General features: G+C 39.1%; 1 protein-coding gene across 2 annotated transcripts in view; it reads left to right on the forward strand.

Annotated features, from left to right (window-relative positions):
• The window catches only part of SPTLC2 (serine palmitoyltransferase long chain base subunit 2), a 77,474-nt gene that overhangs the window by 42,852 nt on the left and 10,174 nt on the right, over positions 1 to 24,448 (forward strand). For both annotated transcript variants that reach the window (XR_011679155.1, XM_071426728.1), the window contains exons 10-11: positions 21,267 to 21,402; positions 23,406 to 23,535. Coding sequence is in view for 1 of the 2 variants with exons in the window: in XM_071426728.1 (XP_071282829.1) it covers positions 21,267 to 21,402; positions 23,406 to 23,535 (266 nt within the window). In the remaining variant the exon portion in view is untranslated. The remainder of the gene's footprint in view (positions 1 to 21,266; positions 21,403 to 23,405; positions 23,536 to 24,448) is intronic.

Consider the following 24,448-nt stretch of genomic DNA (forward strand, 5'->3'; position numbering starts at 1 on the left):
GCAAGGTATAAACAAACAGGAACAGCTATTGTGAGTTACATTTCAGAAATTGCTTTCTGGATTGCCTAGGGGGGCCAGGGGGGAATTGTTGCAGGCAGTACTGCTATTCTTCAGCAGATCCTTCAGCTAGTGTCAGAGTGAAGTTGGCTGGTAATTGGTGCTTTTGTTCTCACTTTGTATCACAGTAGATTTTGTTTGTATGGCTAACCTGTTTAGCTGTGATAACTCTAGAGAGAACTTAAACTGCGCAGTAGAAATTCAGCCTCTAGAGAAGTTCTATGTGAAAAAATACAGTGGTACATGTAAAGTTGGAGTTAGGGAACCCTTCTGGGTCTCATGAGCCTAGTCTCTCACTGCAATAGGGCTTGAAACATATCAGAGGAGATGAGTGCGATATGACATGAAATGTAACTGCTGATCCTATGCAATTCTTTGCATATGAAATAATTTTGTGTTCAGCCAGTCTTACTAATATTTAGATACACAGGCACATGCTATTGCTTTATTGTTCTTTTTTTTTTATGGTAACATAGAGGTCAGGGATAATTTTATCAACTTAATCAACCAGGCATTATCTTGAATTCTCCTTTAAGTGGAAAGGGCTTGTGTGTTTCTGACAGCCTTCTGACAGGAGGCAGTGTTTTGGTTTGGTTTTGTTGTTGTTGCCTTGGACAAGATCCACTTTTCATCAAAGATGTCAAATCTGCTTCTATCTAGGTGGATTTCCTATGAAGAGTCACACTAAACACAAAAGGAGAGCATGGGATCTTTTGTTCTGTGTGGTGTGAACTTTAAAGTAGAGACAGTTGCTGTTTCTGCAGTGTCTGGTATACCATTGTGTATACCAGACACTGCAGTACTGAGGGAAAAAATTTAAAAGCAAATTACCAGGTACACGTGATTCTAGTAGTTGTAAAGGAATCGAGTGGTACCAGCAACCAGCAGTCTTTTTAGACTTTCCTAAGTGTTAAAGAAAAGCAGGTTTCTGTAATTCAAAGTGCATATTGTCTGAAGAGAAGTGGCAAGAGATGGTATTATGATTTCCCATCTCTTGAAACTGAGTTATTACGATTAATTACAGGTTGGCATTACGTTTGAGGGCGTGGTTGTCTCTTACATGATAACTCCAGTAGATAATTTATACAACGTGGATTCACTATTTTATAATTTCTCTATCTTTAAAATCAAGGCACTGCTGAAGCTAAACAATGACAGCAATTTCATTTTACTTTGCATGCTATCTTGCATAAGATAAAAGCCTGAATAAATGTAAATCAGCATTGTGATTGTATTTGGGGCCTGGTTTTGGAGGGGATTGGATTTTTTGTGGTTGGTTTGTTTTGTTTTTTCCCTGATGCTAACTTATTAGTAATTCAGACCTAAAGAAATCAATGCTTGCTGCATGACAGTTTTTGCAAGTTAGGCTTAAATAAAACATTGATATACAAAGTCTGTTTCACAACAGTCTTTGAACATGCTCTATAACCATAAGTTTTCTGGCAGCCCAGATTTTTTTTAGGTTTAGAGAGAACCACTAGTCCAGCAGAGCTTTTGGAGAGGCAGGCCTAGGGGGATCTATGTCCTGCTCAATAGTCCTTCCCTCTTCTTTAGGTAATGTTTGTGCAGACTTCAAAGACTGCTTGAGGTCAGCAGATCATTTCCTCTGATTATCACACAGGGAGTCTGAGATGGTAATGACTCCATATCCCTGTTGGGTGTCATTTTCTTATCTATACAGAGGGAAAGGGCAGTTTTTAAAATTGGGTAAAAAGCACTGCAGCTCAAGTGTTAAACCTTGTGAAGGTTGCTGCTACAAGCTCGGTAGTTCTTAAGATCTCTTTTAAAGGTTGACAAATGTAAACACATGCATTTTGTTGAATTACAGCCAGATGAGGCTCTTGGTATCCCTTAGCTGTGAATTCCTGAGGGCTGGATGTGCCTTATAGAACAAATAAATGGTAAGATGAAAAAGCTCCAGGTTCAGAGAGCTGATTTCAGCAACCTGAATGTGTGGGAGACGGTATTGTTATGGCCAAGGCATCAACTGATGAACCTCACATAGCAGCACAAAACCTCACACACTTCAGTGACAAATATGTAGCATGTCTCAAATGCCAGACTTGTGTAGGAATTATGCTGGTATTAAGACAGCTGAAATGTTTCCATATTAAATTACAAATAATCCTGTCTTTTGGATGTAGCAAAGAGTTGTGTGTTGTTCCTGTTGTGGAGCAATATTTTAAACAGAGGGATTTGAAAGTTCATCCGTTGAAATAGTCGTGTATTCTATTGGCTGTATTTTTATCAGAATGCTAAAAATATCTGGTATTTTAAAAAATGCTAGTCAGTATGCAAGCTATCATGTTGCATACTGACTAGCCTTTAAAAATCTGTATTCCCTAGAACTGCACTGAAATTCAGTTTCTTACAGCTCACACAAAGTTCAGCAAAATTGATCATTGGTGCCCTGTGTTTTTTGTTAGTTTTGGGGTTTTCTAGGGTGTGTCCTCCTGTTTCATTCAATTACATCTCAGTGTAGATATCAGTTCATTCTGGGTGTCAAGAGGGACCAAGATGTTTCAGTTAATAAAAAATTCAGTTCCTGGCTCTAGAAAATCTGGATTAATTAGTAAATCTAAATTGCAAACTAGAAGAAAGAGTCATAATAAAACCTACATGAAAACTGTTCAGACATGTTGGTCCTTAGAGTTGTATTACATTATTTTAATATGGTATTAATTAGAAGGTGATATCACTTTTTCAGTCACTTGCTTGAGCAGGAGATTGATAAAGAGGAAGATTCTGAACATGCTGCAGTCTGATTCTGCCTTGGTATAAGTACTCACATAATTAGCAGCTGATCCTCTGTGCTGTGGTGTAGCCTCTGTTCTTTGGCTCTACTTTTTCCAAATACTGTGCATCAGTTGATATTGGTAGTTCTGAATGTATTTTCTTCATGTAAAGATGAATGCCTTCAGTTGCCTTTAGCTTGATTTGGGATTGGCTGGTTTCTGTTTGCTCTACTTTTTCATTAACATTGCTTTAATGGTAGTGGCAACATTAATGCTTTATAGCTGTCAGGGAATCTCAAAAAAGATGATTTTGTAGTATACTCTCTGTGTAATATGGCAGAGTTGGAGATAACAGTATTGTACAAAACTACAGTAAAAATGTTTTGTTAGCAAGGTGAGACTAATTGTTGTCTGTTGGAAAACAAACAAAAGCCTCCAACTTGGAAAGAGCATTGAGCTTTTTCTTGTGTGTGTCTTTGCACACTGACTGTGAGTTGCTGCACACCTGTGCTGGGCTTTGGAAAAGCCTGCAAAATCTCCTTTAAGGCTACTGCATAGGTGCAAGAAATGCTTAGTAAAAATAGATCTCTATCTGCATGTCTGTGAAGTTTATCCATTGCTGTCTCCACTGTGTTATGCCCCCACTGTATGTGCTTATTTAGAGTGAATAACAAAGAGATTTTCCAGTGATACTGGTTTCCTAAGGTAAGAGCCACCCTTGCTCATTCAGACAACTTATTCTTTCTCTGTGAAACTTTTTATTAATGCATGTATCTGTGCTTCTTGGGAGAACTGGAGAATCATGCTTTATCTTCTACCCTTTTTTAATGAGTTGTGGTCTTCTGGATGGTAAGTCATCAGCTACTTACTGCGGCTTCTGGAGGTGATGAGCAGAAATTTGTCAGCTGAAATTTTTGTAAAGTCCTAAATGCTGTTTAATTGTTGTGGTGGTTTGGTCTCCTATCATGTTTTGCTTCAATGTATTTTGCTTCTAAGGCTGTAAATCACATGTAAAATATATTAGAATCTATAATAGCATCCTTTAGGTAACTGCTACATGAAGAGAAGAATATACTGATTTGATCTTAGCTAGAGAGAGGGTCAATCAAAAGTGAACTGAGCTAAGACATCTTTTAATACATTTGTTACTGCTGTGGAACTGAAACTGCAGGGATATTTCTGTTCTATTCTGCTAGATGTAATTCCTGGAAATGGTCACACTTGGGCTTCCAGCTCATGTTTAATTTCCCAAGCTAGACAGTTATTCTACTTTTTCGAGGTGAACAAAATGTTCTGGTGTTATGAAAAAAGGATGTGTTTCTTAACCACTTCATTAAATATGTACTGTTGAAAGAAGGACAAGTTCAAAGTCAGTTTTTGGCGTAGAAGTAGGCTCAGAAAATGCTATGAGTGTTCAAATAATTACTGCTTTTTATTTGGCGAGGATTGAAACCCAAGGGGAGATTTAGTGTGCAGTGAAATTCATCCAGTTTCTTGCATTGCTTAAAGTGAAGGTACTGTTTGGTTGCATTGTAACTTGTTTAATTATCCTGCAAGGTCCAGTCCTCTGAATTACTCCAGTATGATTACCATGTGTTTCCAGATGTCAGAGGAGTGTCAATCTAGTAGTGTTTTGGTGTGTGAGACACAGCCATTCTTTACCATTGCTTGCTTGTTAATTTTTATTCTCTGTGCTTTACAACCTTTCTTCCCAGAATAAATGTTGCTACTCCAACTTTTGTGATGCAAAAATGCAAAGCAGAAGAGGTGCATAGCAGAGCAATGAATGTCTTCCATAGGTTACCTAAAAGCCCTGGGACAGAGGTGGCATTTTAATGCAATACAGCTACTTTTGCTGTAAAATTTGTGATGAAAAGAGTCTATGCAAAAAGTTTTTAAAGAAGATTCAAAATGTCTTTACTGTTTGGGAGATTTTTAAATTGTGTGTCATCAATGTCCTCTGAGACACTTCTGCTGTGTTTTTAACAAATGGTCTCCTTCACTTCTGTGAGTCTAATGAATCCTGGAGCTGCACAGTGGGAGTCTTGACAGACTGGAAGTTGCATTAAACAGCTTTGGGTTTTTATTGAAAACATTGTCCTTGGTTCAAAGGAAAGGTAATTATTCTGCCCTGGAATGATAGCAGCCCCTCCTTTATTGACAGCACACCATCTGGTTGTGATAAATTACATGGCCCTGGCAAGGCTGCAGCTTTTTGGTACCAATGGGTGGCGTAAAAGCTTTATGTCCAGATGGTAGAAAATAAGAAATAAAGATTGTATAAAGTTCATATAAATGACACACTTCCCTGTGTTTGGTGTCATGGTTTAACCTTCAATGAGTCACTAAGGTTTTGGGGTTTTTTAATGTCTTTTAGATGTATCTCTTGAAGGAAGATTTCAGAAAGCAAGGTGATATATAGGATTTTTTAGGAACTAATTCTTGCTGCAAGGTAAATTCCACTAATCTCTTGAGGGAGAACTTGAAAAAATGATGATGGAAATCTTGAGTATTTCACATGCAATTGGCACCATTTATTTTACTTTACCACCCAAGGACTGTTAGTGTAGTTCTCACCTAGCAGTAAGAACAGTGCAGATTATTAAAGGGTTTTTCTCAAGAACTGCTTGTACTTAAACTTGTTTGTTGCTGTACCTTCAGGGAGGTAGGTTATTTTTTGAAAGCTTGCCAAGTAGTCAGTTCACATCTATAAGTAAAAGTTCAGAGTGCTGTTAGGTAGTTTGCTAGTGAATTTGTTCTCCTGGCAGCTACTTCTTTTTCTTGCTGTCCTAGCCAAACTATTATTTCTTCTTCTAACTTGTTTAATTTTATGATACCATTTAATGATATGATTCATTCAAGCTCAGTTCTTGTGTCCTGTCAAAAATAAACATCTGAGCCAATGGTTATTATTAAACAGAAATGTCTGCAGGAATCTTGGGAGGATAGAGGCAGATTTTGTTCTCATAATGCCTGAATTAGATCTGTAAGACAGGTTTAAATGTTTGGTAAAACCTACTGCATGTCACTTCCTAGAGGTCTGATTTGTGGAGAATGTTGGCTGGTACCTCCTTCCAGACTATTTCAGAACACAAATTTAAATTCTCCTGCCACACATTACTGTTTAGGGTTTAGAAATGTCTTCCATTTGTTCTTTTTATTTGTTTTAAAAACAAAATCACAGCACACTGTGATGAAGCTTATTCTTGACAAATTCTTCTGGTATCTTTTGTGAGGCTAGTTGCTGCAGAATCATCAACTAACTCTGCAAAGCATTTCAGTCTCTTTTATTTGGGCTGAGGTAGCAGTAATATCGCTCATTACACGTTTTTCCTTTCCTACTGCTGCTGGTTTTGGAGTTGGATCCTTGCAGTTATATTTGCACAATGTGGCATGAACATTTACCTTAGATTTAGATGTAAGGAGGAAACACTTTGAACCTGACATTGCTATGCTTGTTATTTCTGTGGCTAGGCAGTTTGGACATGCATGTGGGGATTGGCCACAGGTTAAAATAACTCTAAAGCCACGTTGAGTTGTTACTAAAATTCAGTCAAGAATTCTATGTATAATGAGCAAAGTGCCCTGGCAAGTTTGACTCCCTGTTTGGCTGCCAGGGTACATAAGAAGCGGATGTGTATTATTCTGGGGTTTGGCAGCACAGATCTTCACCTTTGGTGGGCAAAATGCCTCAGCGGCTTCAAGCTATTTAGGCTAATGCCTCATATCTAATATGCACAGTCTGTGGATGAGCAAAAGTTACAAAGAGCTCATTATTATTAGTCTCTCAAACCAATGGACTTGAAATTTTATCCTCTGTTGTGGAAGACAGCTTAAAGTACAAGGTAGAACTAAGCATATGTAATTGTAGTATTAATGTGTGTAATGTTTTCTGCACCTGGTAAATTGTGAGTCTTTGATAATTCTAGGATTTACCAAAGAGGGAAAGAGTTCCTGAAAATGCAAACTATGAGGCTGCTCAAGCATTGGAACATGCTGTTCATGGAGGTTGTAGAGTCTACATCTGTGAAGACAGCCAAAGCCCCAACTAGACACAGTTCTGGGCAACCTACTCTCTCAACCTGCCTCCTACAACCTGTACACCTACATCTTACTCTAGGTGATTGTTCTTTAGCAGACAGATTGGATTGACTGATTTCAAGACATCTATTCCAACCTAAAGAATTTGTGCAAAGTGAAAGTGGTGCATTCCGTGTCAGTAACTGCTTTTTTCACCACTTGGGGCATTTCTATTTTTACACAGAGAATAATAAATCTGCAGAGCTTCTTTTACATTCCACCAAAGCCTTTTTCAGGGCTGTTGGAAAGGTGCAGAACAGATGTTTCCAGAGTCATTGTCTATGCAAGATGCATCCTAAAATGACCTCATTGTATTGACACTTGTAATGATACCAGTTCCTGATGCTTCATAGGTGATTTATGTTTGCTTATGACCAGTTCCAGCCTATGGTCAGAGAAGCTAACTTGTCCTCTGATGAGATTCTTTCTGATGATCTTTGATAAGCCAATACAACATGTCAGTTAGCCCATCCTACTAGACTTGGCCAGGTGAGGGTAGTTCTAGCATCTCATTTCTTGGACAGACCCTAGATATATTATGTACTCTCAGATCTGATTGAGCAAAATCACATCAGGAGATCATCAAAGCATTTGGAACCTCTGTCTGGAGTTGAGTGATGTCCATGTGTAGAACACTGTCACACTTAGAAAGGATGTTCTAATTGGTAAGCAGGCAAGAGCCAAAGGGACATTCTAACCATGCCAAGTAGGCTGTTTTGTGCCATGTATGAGCTGTTGCATGTCCCTTGCTCAGCATTTCTGGAGCAGCTGTTTGATTACTGTCTTTCAAATTTACCCATTGTTTAGATAGGTTTCTTGCAGCTGCCTTGACCACTTTCGTCTTTGAGATGTCATTTTCTCTATTTGTAGAGAAATGACTATTTGTCACCTTGTAGTCCTGGAGTAACAAAGCAGTCCAATACAGGTGTTTCCTTCAGTAAAAAACTTCTCTAAGGCAAATGCCAATTTGCATTCCTGCTATACTTACACACCTCATGAGGGTCACAGTTAGTTTCTCTTTCTTCTCTGAGGATTACTGTTTTGGTGATCTTGCTGCAAAGGAATGACTGACAGCTTTTAGGGTTTTGTTGTTGTTTTTTTTTTTTTTAGTTTTTCTTCCTAATAATTGACTTTCATCCAAATCTTCTTGCATTTTTGATTTATTTAAGCTTTGTACTTCAGGACTGAAACTTCCAATTATAGAGAGCAGTCAAGTCTTCTTAAAAGCATTGGTTTAACACTGACTGCAGTCACTCCACAAACTATTAGGATTGGTTACAGAAATCTTCTCTAGTAGTGGAAGTATGCTCTGCTAAAATATTCTAACATAGCCATTATAAATTAAAAATGTCTTTCAGACACCTGCAGGTCCATCAGTCTTACACTTCAGTCATGGCTTCATCAGAATTCCTGCCACTGGTACAGCAGGTGATGGTGATGCTACATTTGATAAAGTAGCCCTCTATTAATATGTGTTTTAAAGACTTGGACCCATTTTTGGCTTGATTACTAATGATGTATGTGCACCTGGACAATTTCCTTTCTACTTTAATTACTATAGATAAGAATTTCTAAGTTTCAGCTATCAATATTTCCAATAGAATTTACTCATTTTATGTATTTGTAGCTATTATTAAATGTTGTGTGTGTGTTTGTTTTAGGAACCAAGGTTGGCCAGATTTGAGGCAGGATGAACTGTTTACTCGTTTGTGGGGTTTTTTCTGTAGGATAAGTAGAATGCTACTGGTTTAATCTCTTTCTCTTTAAAGCTTGAATTTTCAGGATCTTATAAAAAGTATTTTTGTTTAGAAAAGCTGACTCCTGCAGTTTGATAAACATTGGCTCAGTTTAAATCAATTGGTTTTAATACTGCCTTTACTAAGTCCTTAATGTTTATTCATGCTGGTTTCCTTAGCACATGTATCCTATTTCAAAGTCTTTTTGCTCACTTGATGAAGCCTGCTGTTTGAGGCAAATTATGACTAATCAAATAATGATGATACTGTAATAGCTGTGCACAGAGGATCAGCCATTTTAGCCTATTTTATTACAATGTCATTTTGTAACATCTTTTGTCCCCATACTGCAGAAACCCTTTGGCACAAGCTAAGACTGTTGTGCTCACTGCTGTATGCATATTGTCACTGCTCCAGAGAAGTTTAAATGATACAGAGAGCAGGGCAGTATGAAGAAATCAGGCTTGCAGATACTCCTTCATTGGCTACAGCAAGGTTGGGCAATGCTACTACTGTGAGATTTGAAATGCATATGCAGCCATATCCTTCAAGTTCTTTCGTGGTCACCAACAGAGATATTCTACTAATAGAATAATAAACTAGGAAACGTGATTTTGAACAATTAGTAGGATCATATGGCAAAGTGCCTCTGTTATGGTCTTTCTGTAGTTAAAGAGAGCTTATGCGAAAGATGGGGACAAACATTTTGGTAGGACCTGTTGCAGTAGGACAAGAGCTGTTTTTAAACTAAAAGAAGGTAAATTCAGACTAGATATAAGAAAGAAATTTTTTTGTAAGGGTGGAACACCAGGTGCTCCAGAGAACTGGTGGATGCCCCATCCCTGGAATCATTCCAGGCCAGGCTGGATGAGGATCTGAGCAACCTTGTGTAGTGTTAGGTGTCCCTGCTTATGGCAATGGTGTTGGAACTAGATGATCTTTAATATCCCTTTCAACCCAAACTGTTCTGTGAAACAGTTCTAACAAATTGTATCTTTCCAGTCACATCAAGCAACGTGATCTCTTCTTGATGAGAGCTGCATCTTTTTATGATTAAGTTCATGGGGAGACCAGGCTGCCTTGCAGTTCTCTAAATGCAGCTGGTAGTTGCAAACAAAATCAGAAAGTGTAAATATAAAAATACTCCTCTGGGCTCTAGAATATGCCAAAGGCTTCAATCTCACCAGTATATATAAACTCAGTGAATACACAGTACATGCACCCAGCTGTTTTTTGGCATGCCTTTAGACTCCACTGGAACTATTTAGTTTGATAGCAAATGCACTGATGGATACTTAATATTAGCATAAATTTTGTTTCTCTGAGACATTTTAATGCCAAAAATATCAGCCATAATTTTTCTTTCCTCCTTTTTCCGTTTCTGATTCTCTTTGGCTTTACCGTTGCCAATTTTTAAAATCAGATTTAGCTGTTTTCCTGTCTCCTTTAAAGTGCTGAGCATTTTTACCATCACCTCTACAGTGGCTCCATACTGAGTAGCCACATAATCTAGGTAAATCCCCTGCATACAGTATTGTTAAAAGCCAGAGTTAACTCAGAATGGTCACAAGCCTAGCCCTTCACTGCTTCTCCTAAAATAAATTGTTGCTTATGCTGCTGCCATATGGCCAATGAACATGAGCTCGCAGCCGTCTTTTGATTTCCTCGTCCACGCTTTCAAGTGTGCTGACTCTCAAACCAGTCTTCTCCCCCCATGTTATTTGTAGCTTCTCTCCTGAGTGGTGAACTCAGGAAGCATGCAAGTATGTCAGAAGAATAAATAACTTGACTCAGCTGTCCCGTTAGCATCTCCTGTGTGAATGAAGGCCGGCCTTCCCTGCTACAGTGCAGCCCTGTGGCAGGTATGGGCTGGGACTCCCGAGTGCAGCACTGGCCTCTGGTGGAAGGTGCCCGCTCCTTCTGGTGACCTCAACCTTGAGACATATAGCCAAAGACCCTTCCCATTCCCAAATTTGCTCTAAACTTGGATTCCCCATTAGCCCTGTGAAAAAACCCAGTGAGTTGATTCTTTCTTCAGCCTGGTTTGCTGAATACTGCAGTTTGAGCTATTAAACAGTAATATAACAGCACCAAGTTAAGGAATTATTCTAATTCCTTTCTTTAGGTTTCCCATTGTGCTTGGAGGTTCTCTTGGCATTTGCTGATGTGAGCTGATTCTTTCTAATATAAAACTGGGGTCATACAGTATTCTGGCCCATACATTTTAATATCTCTCTGTGCAATCTCAGGTTACATTGTATAATTGTATATAATACTTTTCTGAAGATCTATAATGAAAATCTGCAGACAGCATTTGAAGGGGAGAATGTAAAATTCTTACTGCAAATATTGGCAGTGATGCAGTGTTCACATGAGCAAACTTGGAGGAAGAAGACTGAAACATGGGGGGTTACCTTGTTGCTGGAACTTGAGATAGGAAACAATGAGATAGGAAAAGTATTCTGAAAGATAAGAAATATGTAGGTAATGTATAATAAAATTATACTTATTATCTTTTTAGAGTGATCTCTCAGAAGAAACCAGCAAAACTTTGCTTTATATCTCCATCTTGTTTATGAGCTGTTGTAAATTACTTTTTTCAGGCTGACAGAATAGGCTGCTCTCCCTTACTGTGTGGATGAGTGATGCCTTTGGGTGGGTTGTGCAGGTGAATCACTGTTGATCCCTCTTTCTGCCTTGGGGTGTGAGTTCATGTCATGAATCTGCTTTCTGACAGATGATGTTACAGGTGTCTTAAATCAGCACATGCTTGATCCTTAAACATCCATTACAGAATTTTTAACAACATTGTGCTCTTCTTGTCTCTTAGTGCAGCTTTTCCTTAAAAGGTAAAAGTTTTGGCATTTAATCACTGTTGAAGTAGATTTTTGTTTAATGTTCTTTCTTGGTTTAAAATCTCACTCTACTTTCTCTGGTTTTAAGTTACTCACTGTAGCCTCTAATAGGTACTACTTTGTTTCTAATCTGACCCTTGCTTCCAGTCAGATATTCATAAGTTGTGCTTGTCCTTTCTGCTAGTTGGCAAATCCAAAAACATTATGCCTTTTTTTTTTTCATCATGCATATATTATTAGAAGTCATGCTTGACTTGTGCTTTTCAGGAGAGGCCTTCAAGAGGAGAGTTTTCTATATCTTCTATGAAAAACATGTTCATGGCAGTAAAAGGGTAGTAGTGCTATTATGTCTTCTCAAAAAAAAAAGGCAGCTGTTGTGTTGGGTTTTTTTTAATGTTGAGGTATTTACAAGTATAATGTCCAGAAAACAGCTTGTATTATTATGTTAACATTGCAAAAGATTTTCATAAGCCCTTGGGAGGCAACTTAGCTTCTGAAAGCTTAGTGGAGAATCTGTTAGATCAGCAGAAGAATATTGAATTCCTGGTTGAGATTTGAAAAATGCTTGTTTCCAAAACAGAATATGCTGAATTATGTCTTTCACTGAAACAGCCAACCAAAAGATGGAAATGCAGGAATAATAAACAGAATGAAAGTATAAACCTTTGCAAAAACAAGGGGGTTTTAATGTGGAAAAATTTACAAGCTTGATTGTATAATAGCATCGCTCTGACTTGAAGAAACAAACTTTTAGAGAATGATATATGTAACTGAGTTTTCCTTGCCAGTTTACTTTGGTTTAAGCACTTCCCAATGTCTGAAAATACAGACTTTTTGAAAAAGAAATTTTATCTTTTTTTCTTTTGTTTGGCCCATAGATAGCATGGTATATGCAGAAAAAGCACTATCCATGTTAATGGAATTGTGCTTTATCTTCTCTGTCATTGATGCTGGTGCTCTCAGGAAAGCAACCACAGAGTATTGCAGCCTGGTCCATATTCTTGCTGTGTAGGTTGTATGTAGCCATGGTCTGTTTGGGGAAACAAGACACAGTGGCATCACATCATTCTCTATGCCATTGAAGTGCATTGGGATTTCCTTCTCTTTCTTTTGTTTCTTTGTTGTCTGTGATGAAGGACTTTTAATTGTATACATGTCTGCTAAAAATTGTAGTAAGCTTACATGGTCCAGGATTTCTGTAAAATTGGGTTATAGGTTGGTCATTTAGTTTGGGAACAATGGTGGATTGAACCTACAGAACCTACCCTTTATATAAACTTTTTATTCCACAAAACAGTCAGTAAACATTAATGCTTAGGTTATAAAATGCCTTTCAGCATTATTTCCTGAAAAAGTAGGTTGAGATTTGAGATCTGCTGCTTTGATCTCCTTTCACACCATATGCATGCTGCTTTCCATCAGGGCTGACCTGCTGGGCTGCAGCTCTGTGGAGGAGGACCTGGGGGTCCTGGTGGAGTTGTCCAAGAGCCAGCAGTGTGCCCTTCCTTGTGGCCAGGAAAGGCAGTGGTGTCCTGGGTGCATCAGGAAGAGCATTGCCAGCAGGTCAAGGGAGGTGATCCTGCCCCTCTGCTCAGCCCTGGTGAGGCCACAGCTGGAGTGCTGTGCCCAGCTCTGGGCTCCTCAGGCCAAGAGAGACTTGGAGCTCCTGACACAGGTCCAGTGGAGAGCAACAAAGATGATTAAGGGGCTGGATCACTTCTCTTGTGAGGAAAGACTCAAGGAGCCGGGCCTGTTCAGCCTTGAGAAGAGACAACTGAGAGGGGACCTTGTCAATGTACACAGATATCTATCTGAAGGGAGGGTGCCAAGAGGAAGGATCCAGGCTTCTCTTGGTGGAGCCAAGGAACAAGGAAAGGTGAAATGGGCAGAAACTGATGCACAGGAAGTTCCACCTGAATATGAGGAGAAATTCTTTATTGTGCAGATGACTGAGCACTGTAACAGATTGCCCAAGAGGTTGTGGTGTCTCCCTCACTGGAGATACTACAGAAATATCTGAATACAATCCTGTGCCAAGTGCTCTGGGCTGACCCTGTTTGAGCAGGGAGGTTTGACAGAATGACCCACCTTGGTCCCTTCCTTACCCATTCTGTGTATACATGCATTCAGAGCTGCCATAATCCTCATAAGCATTTAGCTGGCCAAATACCTTCTTTTAGTTAGCTTGATTTTTATTTTTAGTTCTAAGAAAGACCAAAACTTGTTTAGTTCTGGGAAAGCATTTGTACAAAGAAGGGAAAAGTTTTATTTTATTCCCTGGATTGTGGCTATCAGGAAAGGAGAAGACAAGAAACCTGCCGAGATAAGCAGTCCTATAAAATTCATAGCCCTCCTAGCAAAGTTCATCAGCTACTGATGTTAACAGAGGTCATGCTAACATCAGTAAAGTGATATTTGGCAGGTTAAACTGATTGCTGGATGCATCCCTTCCTTGACTTAAATAAGCTCTACTAAGGTAAATGATTCTGCCACAAATTAAGGATGGCACATCTATCAGTAGTTAATATAATGCTTCTAACCTCCAACACCTGACAAGAATTCCTAAGATGGAACCAGCTTGAAAAACAATTTGAAGTGAGTTACAATAGAGACTGAAAGCAACTTTTCCACAAAGAATTAATAGAGTATTTTCATCTTAAAGGCGACTTATGGGTCTGATATTAACTATAATTTTCTTTGAGTGCTTTAAAACATCTTTAATATGCTCCTGACAATCTTGTTAACAAAACCTATTTCTTTTTAGACACATACTGAGTCTTACCAGAGGTCGTGTGCTACTGTCAGACTACATCTTGACAGTTCTTACAGAATTCTCAGAAATCTCTGCTAATAAATATTTTAATTTCCTTGGTCACATAATGGAAACTGAACCTTGAAGGTGTTTGATTGCGTTACAGCATGAGCTTTTATTGAGGGACTGAGTAATTGGGCCAGTAAATATGTATCACAAGTGGAATGATTCTGCATGTACTGAATTCCAATCTATTTGTATCAAGGGTCTTTTGGTTTTTTTCTACATTTTTCATTTCATCCTTAAAAACAAATATGTTAGTTTTCAATCTGTACGTAAGGCAAAGGCACAAAATTGCTTAGTTTAGCCTCTCTTTCCATGTTGACAACAAAGTAAATGGGTTAAATTAAGGCTGCAATAATAAAACTCTAATATTAGTGTTGAGCATCTACAAGATTGGTTAATGAAAGAATATAGAGTAGCTTCATCATAGCTGCCTAATGTGAACTGGTATTTGTTGACCAACAAGAGCTTCTGCATACAACTTACAGTTTCACTCATGAGGAGTCATTTTTCAAGATGTGTCCTACAATTTTGCCTTGAAGTCTTTGTAAGAACTAATTAAAAATGTAAAGCTTCCTTTATATTGCAGTAAGTATCTTTGTTTTAGGTCCAGGAGGCAGTGATCCCTAGTGTGACAAGCAGATAAAATCCTGCCTGTGTGTGGTTTTGCCTATCTGAAGTTGGTTTGCCCCTCTGAGTTCAGTGTCAGAGGGCAGTCTCTCTGTGTATAATACAACATGCTTTTGATTTCTCAAAAAGCCATGCTGATGAAGTGTTGCACTGTTTATAAGAGATTTGTGATTGCTCTCCAACTGCTGCATAGAGATCAAGGCAGGGGGAGGGACAGTTGAACTGAATTTTCTTTGCTGTCCACTACCATCTATGATAACTTATTTATCAACCTTAATAGATGACAGAAATATTTTAAATATTAGATTTTTGTGAGAGAGTAACTTCCACAAATTCTTGGAGAGAGATTCTTCCACAAAATCATTCTTGCAGAGATGATTTTTTTTAACATGGAATTGAAAAGTTACATGGACATTAGCTCAACTGTCTTCTTTTTTTTTCAAAGGCTAAGTTCATCCTGGCCTTGCAAAAAATTTTAATTGCTGAGCAATTGTTGTTTATTTATTAATAAACATAATCTTGAAAATATGGGTTGTATGAGAATCCCCAAGTATCTGGACTATTAGTTTAAGCATGAGCTTTTATGAGAGAATAAGGTTAAATGCAGGTGACTTTCTCTGTTGATATGTATCATTGGTAAAGCCATTGCAAAAGGAGTTTAGATGTACTGTGGTGGGATGTGCAGTTCCCTTTTTATCCTGCTGATAATTATAGTCAATATCAACTCAATTTCTACTTCAAGAAGAAATGTGCTTAAATATCTCTTATGTGCTAACAGAATCACACACTGGGTAAGGTTGGAAGGGTCCACCATGGGTCATTTGTCCAACCATCCTGCTCAAGCAGGGTTACCCTTGAACACTTTGCACAGGATTGTATCCCGACGTTTCCTTAATATCTGAGCCCTTCAGTTTAGGAAGAATATTGAGATGCTCAAATGCATCCAGAGGAGGGCAACAAGGCTGGTGAAGGGTCTGGAACATAAGCCCTGTGAGGAGCAGCTGAGGGATTTGGGGTTGTTTAGCCTGGAGAAAAGGAGGCTCAGGCAAGACCTTGTCATTCTCTACAACTACCTGAAGGGTGGCTGTAGGCCGGTGGGGGTTGGTCTCTTCTCTCAGGCAAGCACTGACAGAACAAAAGGACACGGTCTTGAGCTGCACCAGAGGAAGTTCAGGTTAGACGTCAGAAAAAAATCTTTACTGGGAGAGTGATTAGGCACTGGAATCATCTGCCAGGGAGGTGGTGGAGTCACCATCCCTGGATGTGTTCAAAATAAGACTGGACATGGCACTCAGTGCCATGGTTTAGTTGATGGGGAGGTGTTAGGTCATAGGTTAGACTTGATGATCTCAAAGGTCTTTTCCAACCTAGTTCCTTCTGTGATACCAGGGAGGGAGAATCCACAGCCTCTCTGGGCAATCCGTTACAGTGCTCAGACATCTGCACAATAAAGAATTTCTTCTCATGGGGTTATTCTTCCTCAGATGCAGGACTCTGCATTTGCCTTTCAGACAGTTCTTCTCTGGCCATCTCTCCAACATCTTGAGGTCCTTCTGAAGGGCTCCACAGCCCTCTGTGGTATTGGCCACTCTTTCATGTCATCAGGGAACTTGCTGATGAGGTATCTTATGTCTTCCATCCAAGTCACCGATGAACGGGTTAAACAATACTGTGCCCAGTACTGGACCTTGGGGGACACCACTAGTGAGAGGTATCCAACTAGACCTTCTGCCACCAATTACAACCCTCTGGGGTCTGCTGTTCAGCCAGTTCTCAATCCACCTCACTGTCCACTCATGCATTCCACACTTCCTGGATTTGCCTGTGAGGATGCTGTGAGAGATGGTGTCAAAAGTCTTGCTGAAGTTTAGGTAGACAATATCCTTTCTCTCCCCACATGCATCCAGGTAGTTGATTCATCACAGAAGTCAATCAGGTTTGTCAAAAGTGATTTACCTTTAGTGAATCCATACTGACTATTCCTGATCACCTTCTGGTCATCCATGTGGATGGAGATGGTCTCCAGAATGAGTTGCTCCCTCACCTTTCCTGGGATGGAGGTGAGGCTGACTAGCTGGTAGTTTCCTGGGCTCTCCTTCTTGCCTTTGAAGACCAGGGGGACATTTGCTTTCTTCCAGTCTTCAGGCACCTCTCCTGATCACCAGGACCTTTCAAAGACGATCATGAGCTGCCTTGCTGTGGTGTCCACCAGCTCTCTCCACAGTTGTGGATGCATCCTGTCAGGGCCTATGGACTTGTGGATGTCAGGTCTGCTTAGGTTTTTTCTAACCCAATACTCCTTCACCAGGGGAGAGTCATCTTTACAATACTCCTTTACCCTTCCTGGTCTTCAGACCAGGGTCAGAGATTCCTGAGGTATGGTCTTGTCAGTGAAAACCGATGAAAAGAAGGCATTCAGTAACTCTGCCTTCTCTGTTTCCTGTTTTCACTATAACTTCTGCCTTTCTGAGCATTATGACCTCTAAAGCAGACACCTTCACAAGTGATGAATTATTCACAGAACCACTGTATATTCTGAGCTGGAAGGGACCCACAAGGATCATGAAGTCCAACTCTTACATGAATACATACAGATATTGGATGGTCCCACAACCATGGTGTTATTGGCACCATGCTCTAATCATCTGAGCTAATTTCAGGGTCATTGTTTTAGCCTGTGGGAACCTGTTCTGGCAAAGACACTAATTTACTTTCAGTGGTTGCAAGGAATATGCATCTCATGTGCTTTCATTGTGGAGTGAATTTATTTTTTTCTTAAGGTGCATGCTAGCTGCATTTTTTCAAGAATACTTCTTACATTGTTTATTTGTGACAGGAGAGTGTTTCTTCCCCTTTAGATGGTATGTGGCCTTTACTTCTGATACAATGGCAGCACGTTCTTTAGGAGATACATGTGCACTTGAGACTAAATAATGCCCAGGCTACTACAAGCAAGGAAGTGTTTTACTAAATTGTAAGAGCAATCTTGATATGACTCTAGTAAATTTGCAAAAGGGTATAGAAGTACAGGAAAGTTATTAGTTATCCTCTAATTTCAATGTTGTTCTGTCAGAAGCTAGTTTAAGCCATTTACAGGACCCATGAGGGACTTGAGATAAGTTGATCTGATAAACAGTTCTAATTTTTTTAACCTTTTGAAGAACTCAGTTCCAGTAATCATCCCTTTTTTTTCCCCTTTCCTTCCTTTGCTGAAGGTCATCACATTCCAGTTTCCTAGATGAAAGGATGTTAGCAAAATCATTGCACAACTTCTGTGCAAGAACAGTTGGCAGGGTGGTGTCTGATCTGGCCTTTATACGTGATCTTAAAAATGCAGCTGCATACTGCCAAAAAATCCAGTTACTGGAGAGTTTATGCAGTCCTGACAATTTTTCTAGGCCTACAGTGGGAAAAGCTCTAACCTTCAGGAGATGCTTGGGCTGGGAAGGGATTTAGAGGTCCTGTTTGAGTGTTCAAGCACTGTTTGGGTTGTGAGTGGGATTAGCAATGATACCTACTCACTGCTGTTTCCAGCACTGCTTGGTTTGTCTTTGTCTTTGTCTTTCCACGAGAAAACATGGGGAACTGTACTAGCAGTTAACAGCCTGCTACACCTGGGGGTACCAATGGGGCTGAACCAGCAAATATTGGTAGATCCAAACACTGGATATATGCTTGTTGCATACTACAACAAACCCTATTCAATTAGCATGTGGAATCACTCTTCCAAGTGTAGGATTTTATAGTGGAGTAGGAGACTAAACAAGTTGAAGTACAGAGAAGAGTACTTGCACAGAATGCAGGGAGAAAAGCAAGCAGAGGACAAAGAACCTGTGCTCAATTTTTGTTTGATTCCTGGTTCTTTGCTTCACCACAGCTACAGCTCTCTTCAGATGGTAATGACATGTGATGGGTGGTGAGCCACTGGGCAGAGATGCCACTGAATATATTTTCAAGTTCTTGGTAATATTATTGTAGCCACAAGTTTTTAAATGAGTAACAATTTCATTAAATTACTCCATGGCTCTAGGGTGAGGTAAAAGCTGATAGACTTTTGAGACCCACAAACCTAAAGAAAGCGACATCTTCCAGATCTGTCAGTTGCTTTTAAGAGGTGATTACATCACTGTAGAGAACTGAAAGACTGGTTCTTGAGACTTGTTTACATCGCAAAGCAGTCTTCAATCTATAAGGACAAATCTAGAATCATAACCTGGTTTTGTTGGTAGGAGTTTGGGGAAGACTGTGAAGCAGTTGCCAACTACAAATTAAGCTTGCTCTTTAATCTTTAGTCTGGAAGGCTTCCAACAACATGGAAAAGGGTGTGACTGTGTAGAGGGGAAAACCATACAGGTGATGAAATTCCTTCAGCTTCAACACTGTAAACTCCATGTTTTATGGGAACACAGAGGAGAGATGTATGTATGGCAAAGGCTGCATTCCTTGTCCTGGGAGAGGGGCTGATCACAGCAGCTGTGTATGTTACCTTACTACTTGTGAAATCTGATTTGTATTTTGATGCAATTGTACATCACTGACCTGACATATTAGAAATTGTTGCATTACTGTGTAGGAGATGTGCAGATGCAGCTTTCTCAGAAGATGCCAAAATAGCTTTTTTTCTGTATGTAGTTTGCTGTGGACACTTGTGTATTTATTGATTGCCTCAATACTAGAAATGCAAGTAGTGGCTTTAGGCCCACTATTTTTAGTATCTTGCAGTTAGCTTGGTTCTTTTAATTTTATTGAGTTTGTTTCTTCTTCTAAACTTCATTTTGCAGTCTGGGTTATTTAAAATGACCAAATAATTGGTCTGAAAACATAAGAGAAAGCTGGGTCTGCAGCAGAGGATCTGATGTGAATAAATTAAAAATGTAGTTTTATAAGTTCAAGAAGCCTTTGTGTTTTACTGAAATCTTACTGCTTTTTGGGGAAGAGGAACTAAGCTTCTGGAGAAACTCTGGGAGAGAAAAGATTAAGAAATAATACTGTTAATGGAGAAGAAGACGTCTTAAGTGGCAGTCAGTGCTATTAAAAATACCAGCTTCTACCTACTAATGATAGGCCAAGTTTTGCAAACTTAACAGGTTTCACCATTTTTCCTTATGCTATGCCTTTAATGGGGTTTTGCTTTTGATAGCATGGTTGTGGGTGGAATATCTGATACTCTTGGCAACATATACTATATAGGTTCTTAAAATTACGTTTCTTCTGGCCTGGAGCAGAGCTGTGTGGGTGTTGGATGTTTCTTTGAGACCTGGCATTCCTGTTAGTTAATCACCTTATGTTATCTACAACTTTAAAGGAAGACAATGAATGTCTAGCAGCCATCTTCACTGTGTGGCACAGATCTGCATGCTGTACATTTAATGGTTCAGTTTATCAATCACCTGCCTGGGAAAGGCAGTGTTTGGGTAATCAATTATCCAGAAATATACTTTGTGGACCAGAGACAAGTTAAGTGTTACTTATTATAGTCTCCTCTAAGGCACAGTGCTTAATCTCATAAGCAAATTAGAGTATTAGTTGATCAGAAATATATTATGATCTGCTTAAGTGAGATGATGTGAACCTTTTTCTGCGCAATAGAGGAACATAGCACAGTGTGGTAGGCTAGAATTTAATTAGCTGATAAATAGGTTGTTCTATGCATATATCTGAACATTTGAAATATTTAAATTGTACTAGCTGTCTAATATCTACTAATTTTGACAAATATCAAAGAATCCCTACAGAAATGGCTGAATACATGATAAATTGGCTGCTGCCACTTAACTGAACTGAGCTGGATTATCAGAAGTAATCGGTTTAATTTAAACCCAGCTCATTTTAACTGAAAAAGGTTAGGGAGCAGCCACGTGATAGTTCAGCAAAGAGATCTAAAGAGGAAAGTAGTAATTTATAATAATGCAGGCAAGAAGGATAAAACACGGTGAGCAACACCAGCTGATTCAATAGATTTTCCATTAATTATTCATAGTGTAAGCAAACTCTTCTTCAAGATGCACTTACTAGTGAATTCTGAGAAAACTTTGAATCTTGTTTAAAAGTGGGTAACTGCCTTTTTTTTGCCAGGTACCTCTTGATTGAAAGAAAGTCTGATATGGAAAAACTAGGCAGTACTTGGACTTGATAGTTGTGCCTTTCCTGGTCTATTCAGACTAGTCAGAAAATGTATGATTGATTTTGGTTACATGAAGGAGAAGAAAGTACAAATCCCAATTTGCATTTATTTTTAACGCTTCTGTAAGCACAAGCAGGATGTTAATATCTTGTACTTTAGTTTGAGGTCTTGCATTGGAGTTATGCATGTGAGTTATGGCAACTGAGTTCAGTCCCACCTTCAATTCTTTTCTAGGGAGAGCACGTGTGCAGCAGCTAGCAGAGAACACGAGATATTTCAGGAGACGACTGAAAGAGATGGGCTTTATCATCTATGGAAATGAAGATTCCCCTGTTGTGCCTCTGATGCTGTACATGCCAGCAAAAATTGGGTATGTTTGACTGCATAACTTCTTACCCATCTTCTTTAAAGCTAGGTTGGATAAGAATATGTATGAAGAGCTTTCTAAATATAAGAAAAAATTTGTTTGATTTTTGCTTTTATGATCATTACTGAGTCCTGTAAAATATGGAAACTTCTCTAAGTGATCTTGAGAAAATTGAGGCTTGTAGCTTGGGAGAGAAAGCACTTCAGGCAAGCAATTTTGCCTCTGGGTGTCACGTTTTAAAGGTTGGGTTGTGTGTTTCCATTATATTTATATGTAAAGTGTATAAATACACTAAAGAGGAGCTGAAATTGAATGGAAATTAAAATTAAAAGTAATTGGGGGAAATCTTTCAGCTAGCTTCTCAGGATCAGAAGGAGCCAACATTTTGATTTATGAACTTTGAAAATTAGAAAAGGAAAAACAGTGGGGATGGAACATAATGGGACACAACAACATATATTTAATAAATTCCTAGGTTTTAAGAGGTCTAGATATAATCACTCAGGCATTGGTATTGTAAATACTAAAACAACTGTAGCACTTAGGTTTATAAATTCTTGCAGATTTGTGGGGTGCTGTCTGGATAATTAAGGCTAAAATTCTTCAAGGAGGATACATAAAGTGTATATTGAAAAATTTTTCAAAATAAACAAAAACCTGATTTCAAGGACAGCTTAGCTTTGATCACTACTTTTCAGGGTCTGTATAATGCAGTGCTCCATCAACACTTTCAAATTTGGAAAACATAATTTCATTTTATGCTATACTCAACATCTCTGGTACTTGACTAGCTCAGGCTTCAGTCTGGCACTTTTTATGAAGCTAGATACCCTCATTCTCCACCCTTCTCAGTGTAACAGAGTTTTAAAAGGCCTGTTAGCTTTATGGGTGCTGCAGATTACATGTCCAGCACACAGAGGCAGCTGTTTCCACTGCCCAGCTTCTCTACCAGTCAATAAAACCTTTTCCTTGGAAGTGTTCATGGAAATATTTATTAGCTGAGTAGTTGGGCCAGTATCTTACTTAAAATGAGCAAGAACAGAGAACTCTGATGAGAGTTGGCCCTTAGGATCTGCATTGGATTTACTTGATCTTTTCTTTGTCCCTTGTAGCCTGTTTTTAAAATAGTTTGAGAGTAATAAATGGATACAAAATGAAGTGTATCAGGATGCACCTATTTATAAGGAAAACAGTTGTGGCAGAACCTAGTAAAAGAATGTTATTTTATATGTTCTTATAAACCTCTTAAGTTCATTGCTACTTCTCACAACAAGGTCTGTTAAAAAGGATTAACCATTTCCTGTGGCCTGTAGAAACACCCCCAACTGTACTGCCATTACAGATCCGATTGAGATCTTTGTCCCTCTCATTGTATAAATCACAGCCACTACTTTCTTTAGTCTCCTTAAGAATTTGTTTTGTTGAAGATAGTGAGTGACAGTTGAATGATATTTTTGCACCTTCCTTTAAAATATTAGGTATCATATTAGATTATCTCAATTTACTGTGGTGATTCACTGGTTCCCGTGATACATGGTGCATTCTGTGATGCAGTAATGTACTTTAATAAAATTAAATTCATGAAAACAAAATATCTTGAAATTGCAGAAACGTCTGCTTTGGGGCATTGCAGCATGAGGGGTTCCTTGTATAGTCAAACTTCTGAGCCAAAATCACTCTTTCCTTTTGGAAAGATTTCCAAGCTTAGGTTACAGATCCATTTAGAAACAGCCTGCTAAAAGACCAGTCTCTGCCACATATAATCTTTCATCTTTGTTAGAACTTAATACACTGGAACCTTTTGAGAAGGACCACCTTGGGATTGAATTTTAAAAAGGCTTTTGTGAGCAGGCCTTTCTGCCTCTAAAAAGAAAGCACTGGAAGCTCCAAACCATGGTGTGACAGCCTTGCTGCAGCAGAGGCCTGTATGGGTTACCATACTGAGCCCTTCAGCTCCTGCTTTGCCAGCACTGGAATGACTGTGACTGTCTCCTTCTCCCTGGCAGCGCGTTTGGCCGTGAGATGCTGAAGCGGAACATCGGTGTTGTGGTTGTGGGCTTCCCTGCCACCCCCATCATCGAGTCCAGAGCCAGGTTCTGTTTGTCTGCAGCTCATACCAAAGAGATGCTTGATACAGTAAGTGTCTCATCTTGTCTTCCTTCTGCTCGTGCCTGCTAATAAACAGATACAACAATTACCTGGGTTTTGTGCACTGGTTCAGTGTTTGGTACACAGCATGGTTGAACCTAACCTTCAAAGCCCTTTGCAATAGAGGTGGCAATGACTCCATCTCTTTCCTTGCTTTAACAGTGTGGAATGCCTGTTTAGGGTAAATCTCAGGACTTTTCTTGTCCTATTTTAAAAGAAGACAGTCTCATTCCTGTGAGACAATGCTTTTTACCCTCTTTAAAGGCTATACCTTGCATTGAACTGGTTAGAAGGAAACATTTTGCATCTTCTGACCCTAGATGTTAATGGTAAGGAAAAAAAAAATAAAAAGGCCTGAGAATCTCCAAAACATTTATATTCCTCTCAAAAGGAAGCACATGATTACTAGTGAGAATTTTTATTCCAGAGATTACTATTCCTGTTCTTGTTTAAGGCTTCAGAGCACTGTATCTTAAATGACCCTGCCCTAGTGAGTCTGTACCACATGCAGTGCCTTACTTACCCTTACTGGCACTTGCAGGGGGAATGGAGGTTCCCTCGAAGGAGGCCAGCATCACAGCTGGGAGATGCTGCCTTCAAAAAGTAAGGATGGTGGTTACTCTCTAACAGATTTGAAAGAGGATTATACGAATAAGGCTCACTGTTCTTAGTATGTCTTGCTGTGGTAGCTACATTCAATTTTGAGTCTTCTGAATAATCTTTTTTCATGGACATGTGTATATAGGCAGTCTTAGGCACTGCCAAAGTTCTGCATTGCACTTTTTTCCCCACCTTTAGGGTCTGTGACTCAGAATATAAACTAAGTTGAGTCATGAATTTGGACTTCATGAGAGTAGACTCTATCTTGTTCAGAGACCTACTTGAAAGAATCCCATAGGAT

The sequence above is a fragment of the Agelaius tricolor genome, unplaced genomic scaffold, assembly GCF_023055355.1.
Source record: "Agelaius tricolor isolate 1412-34295 unplaced genomic scaffold, bAgeTri1.0.p SCAF_5, whole genome shotgun sequence".
NCBI lineage: Eukaryota > Metazoa > Chordata > Aves > Passeriformes > Icteridae > Agelaius > Agelaius tricolor.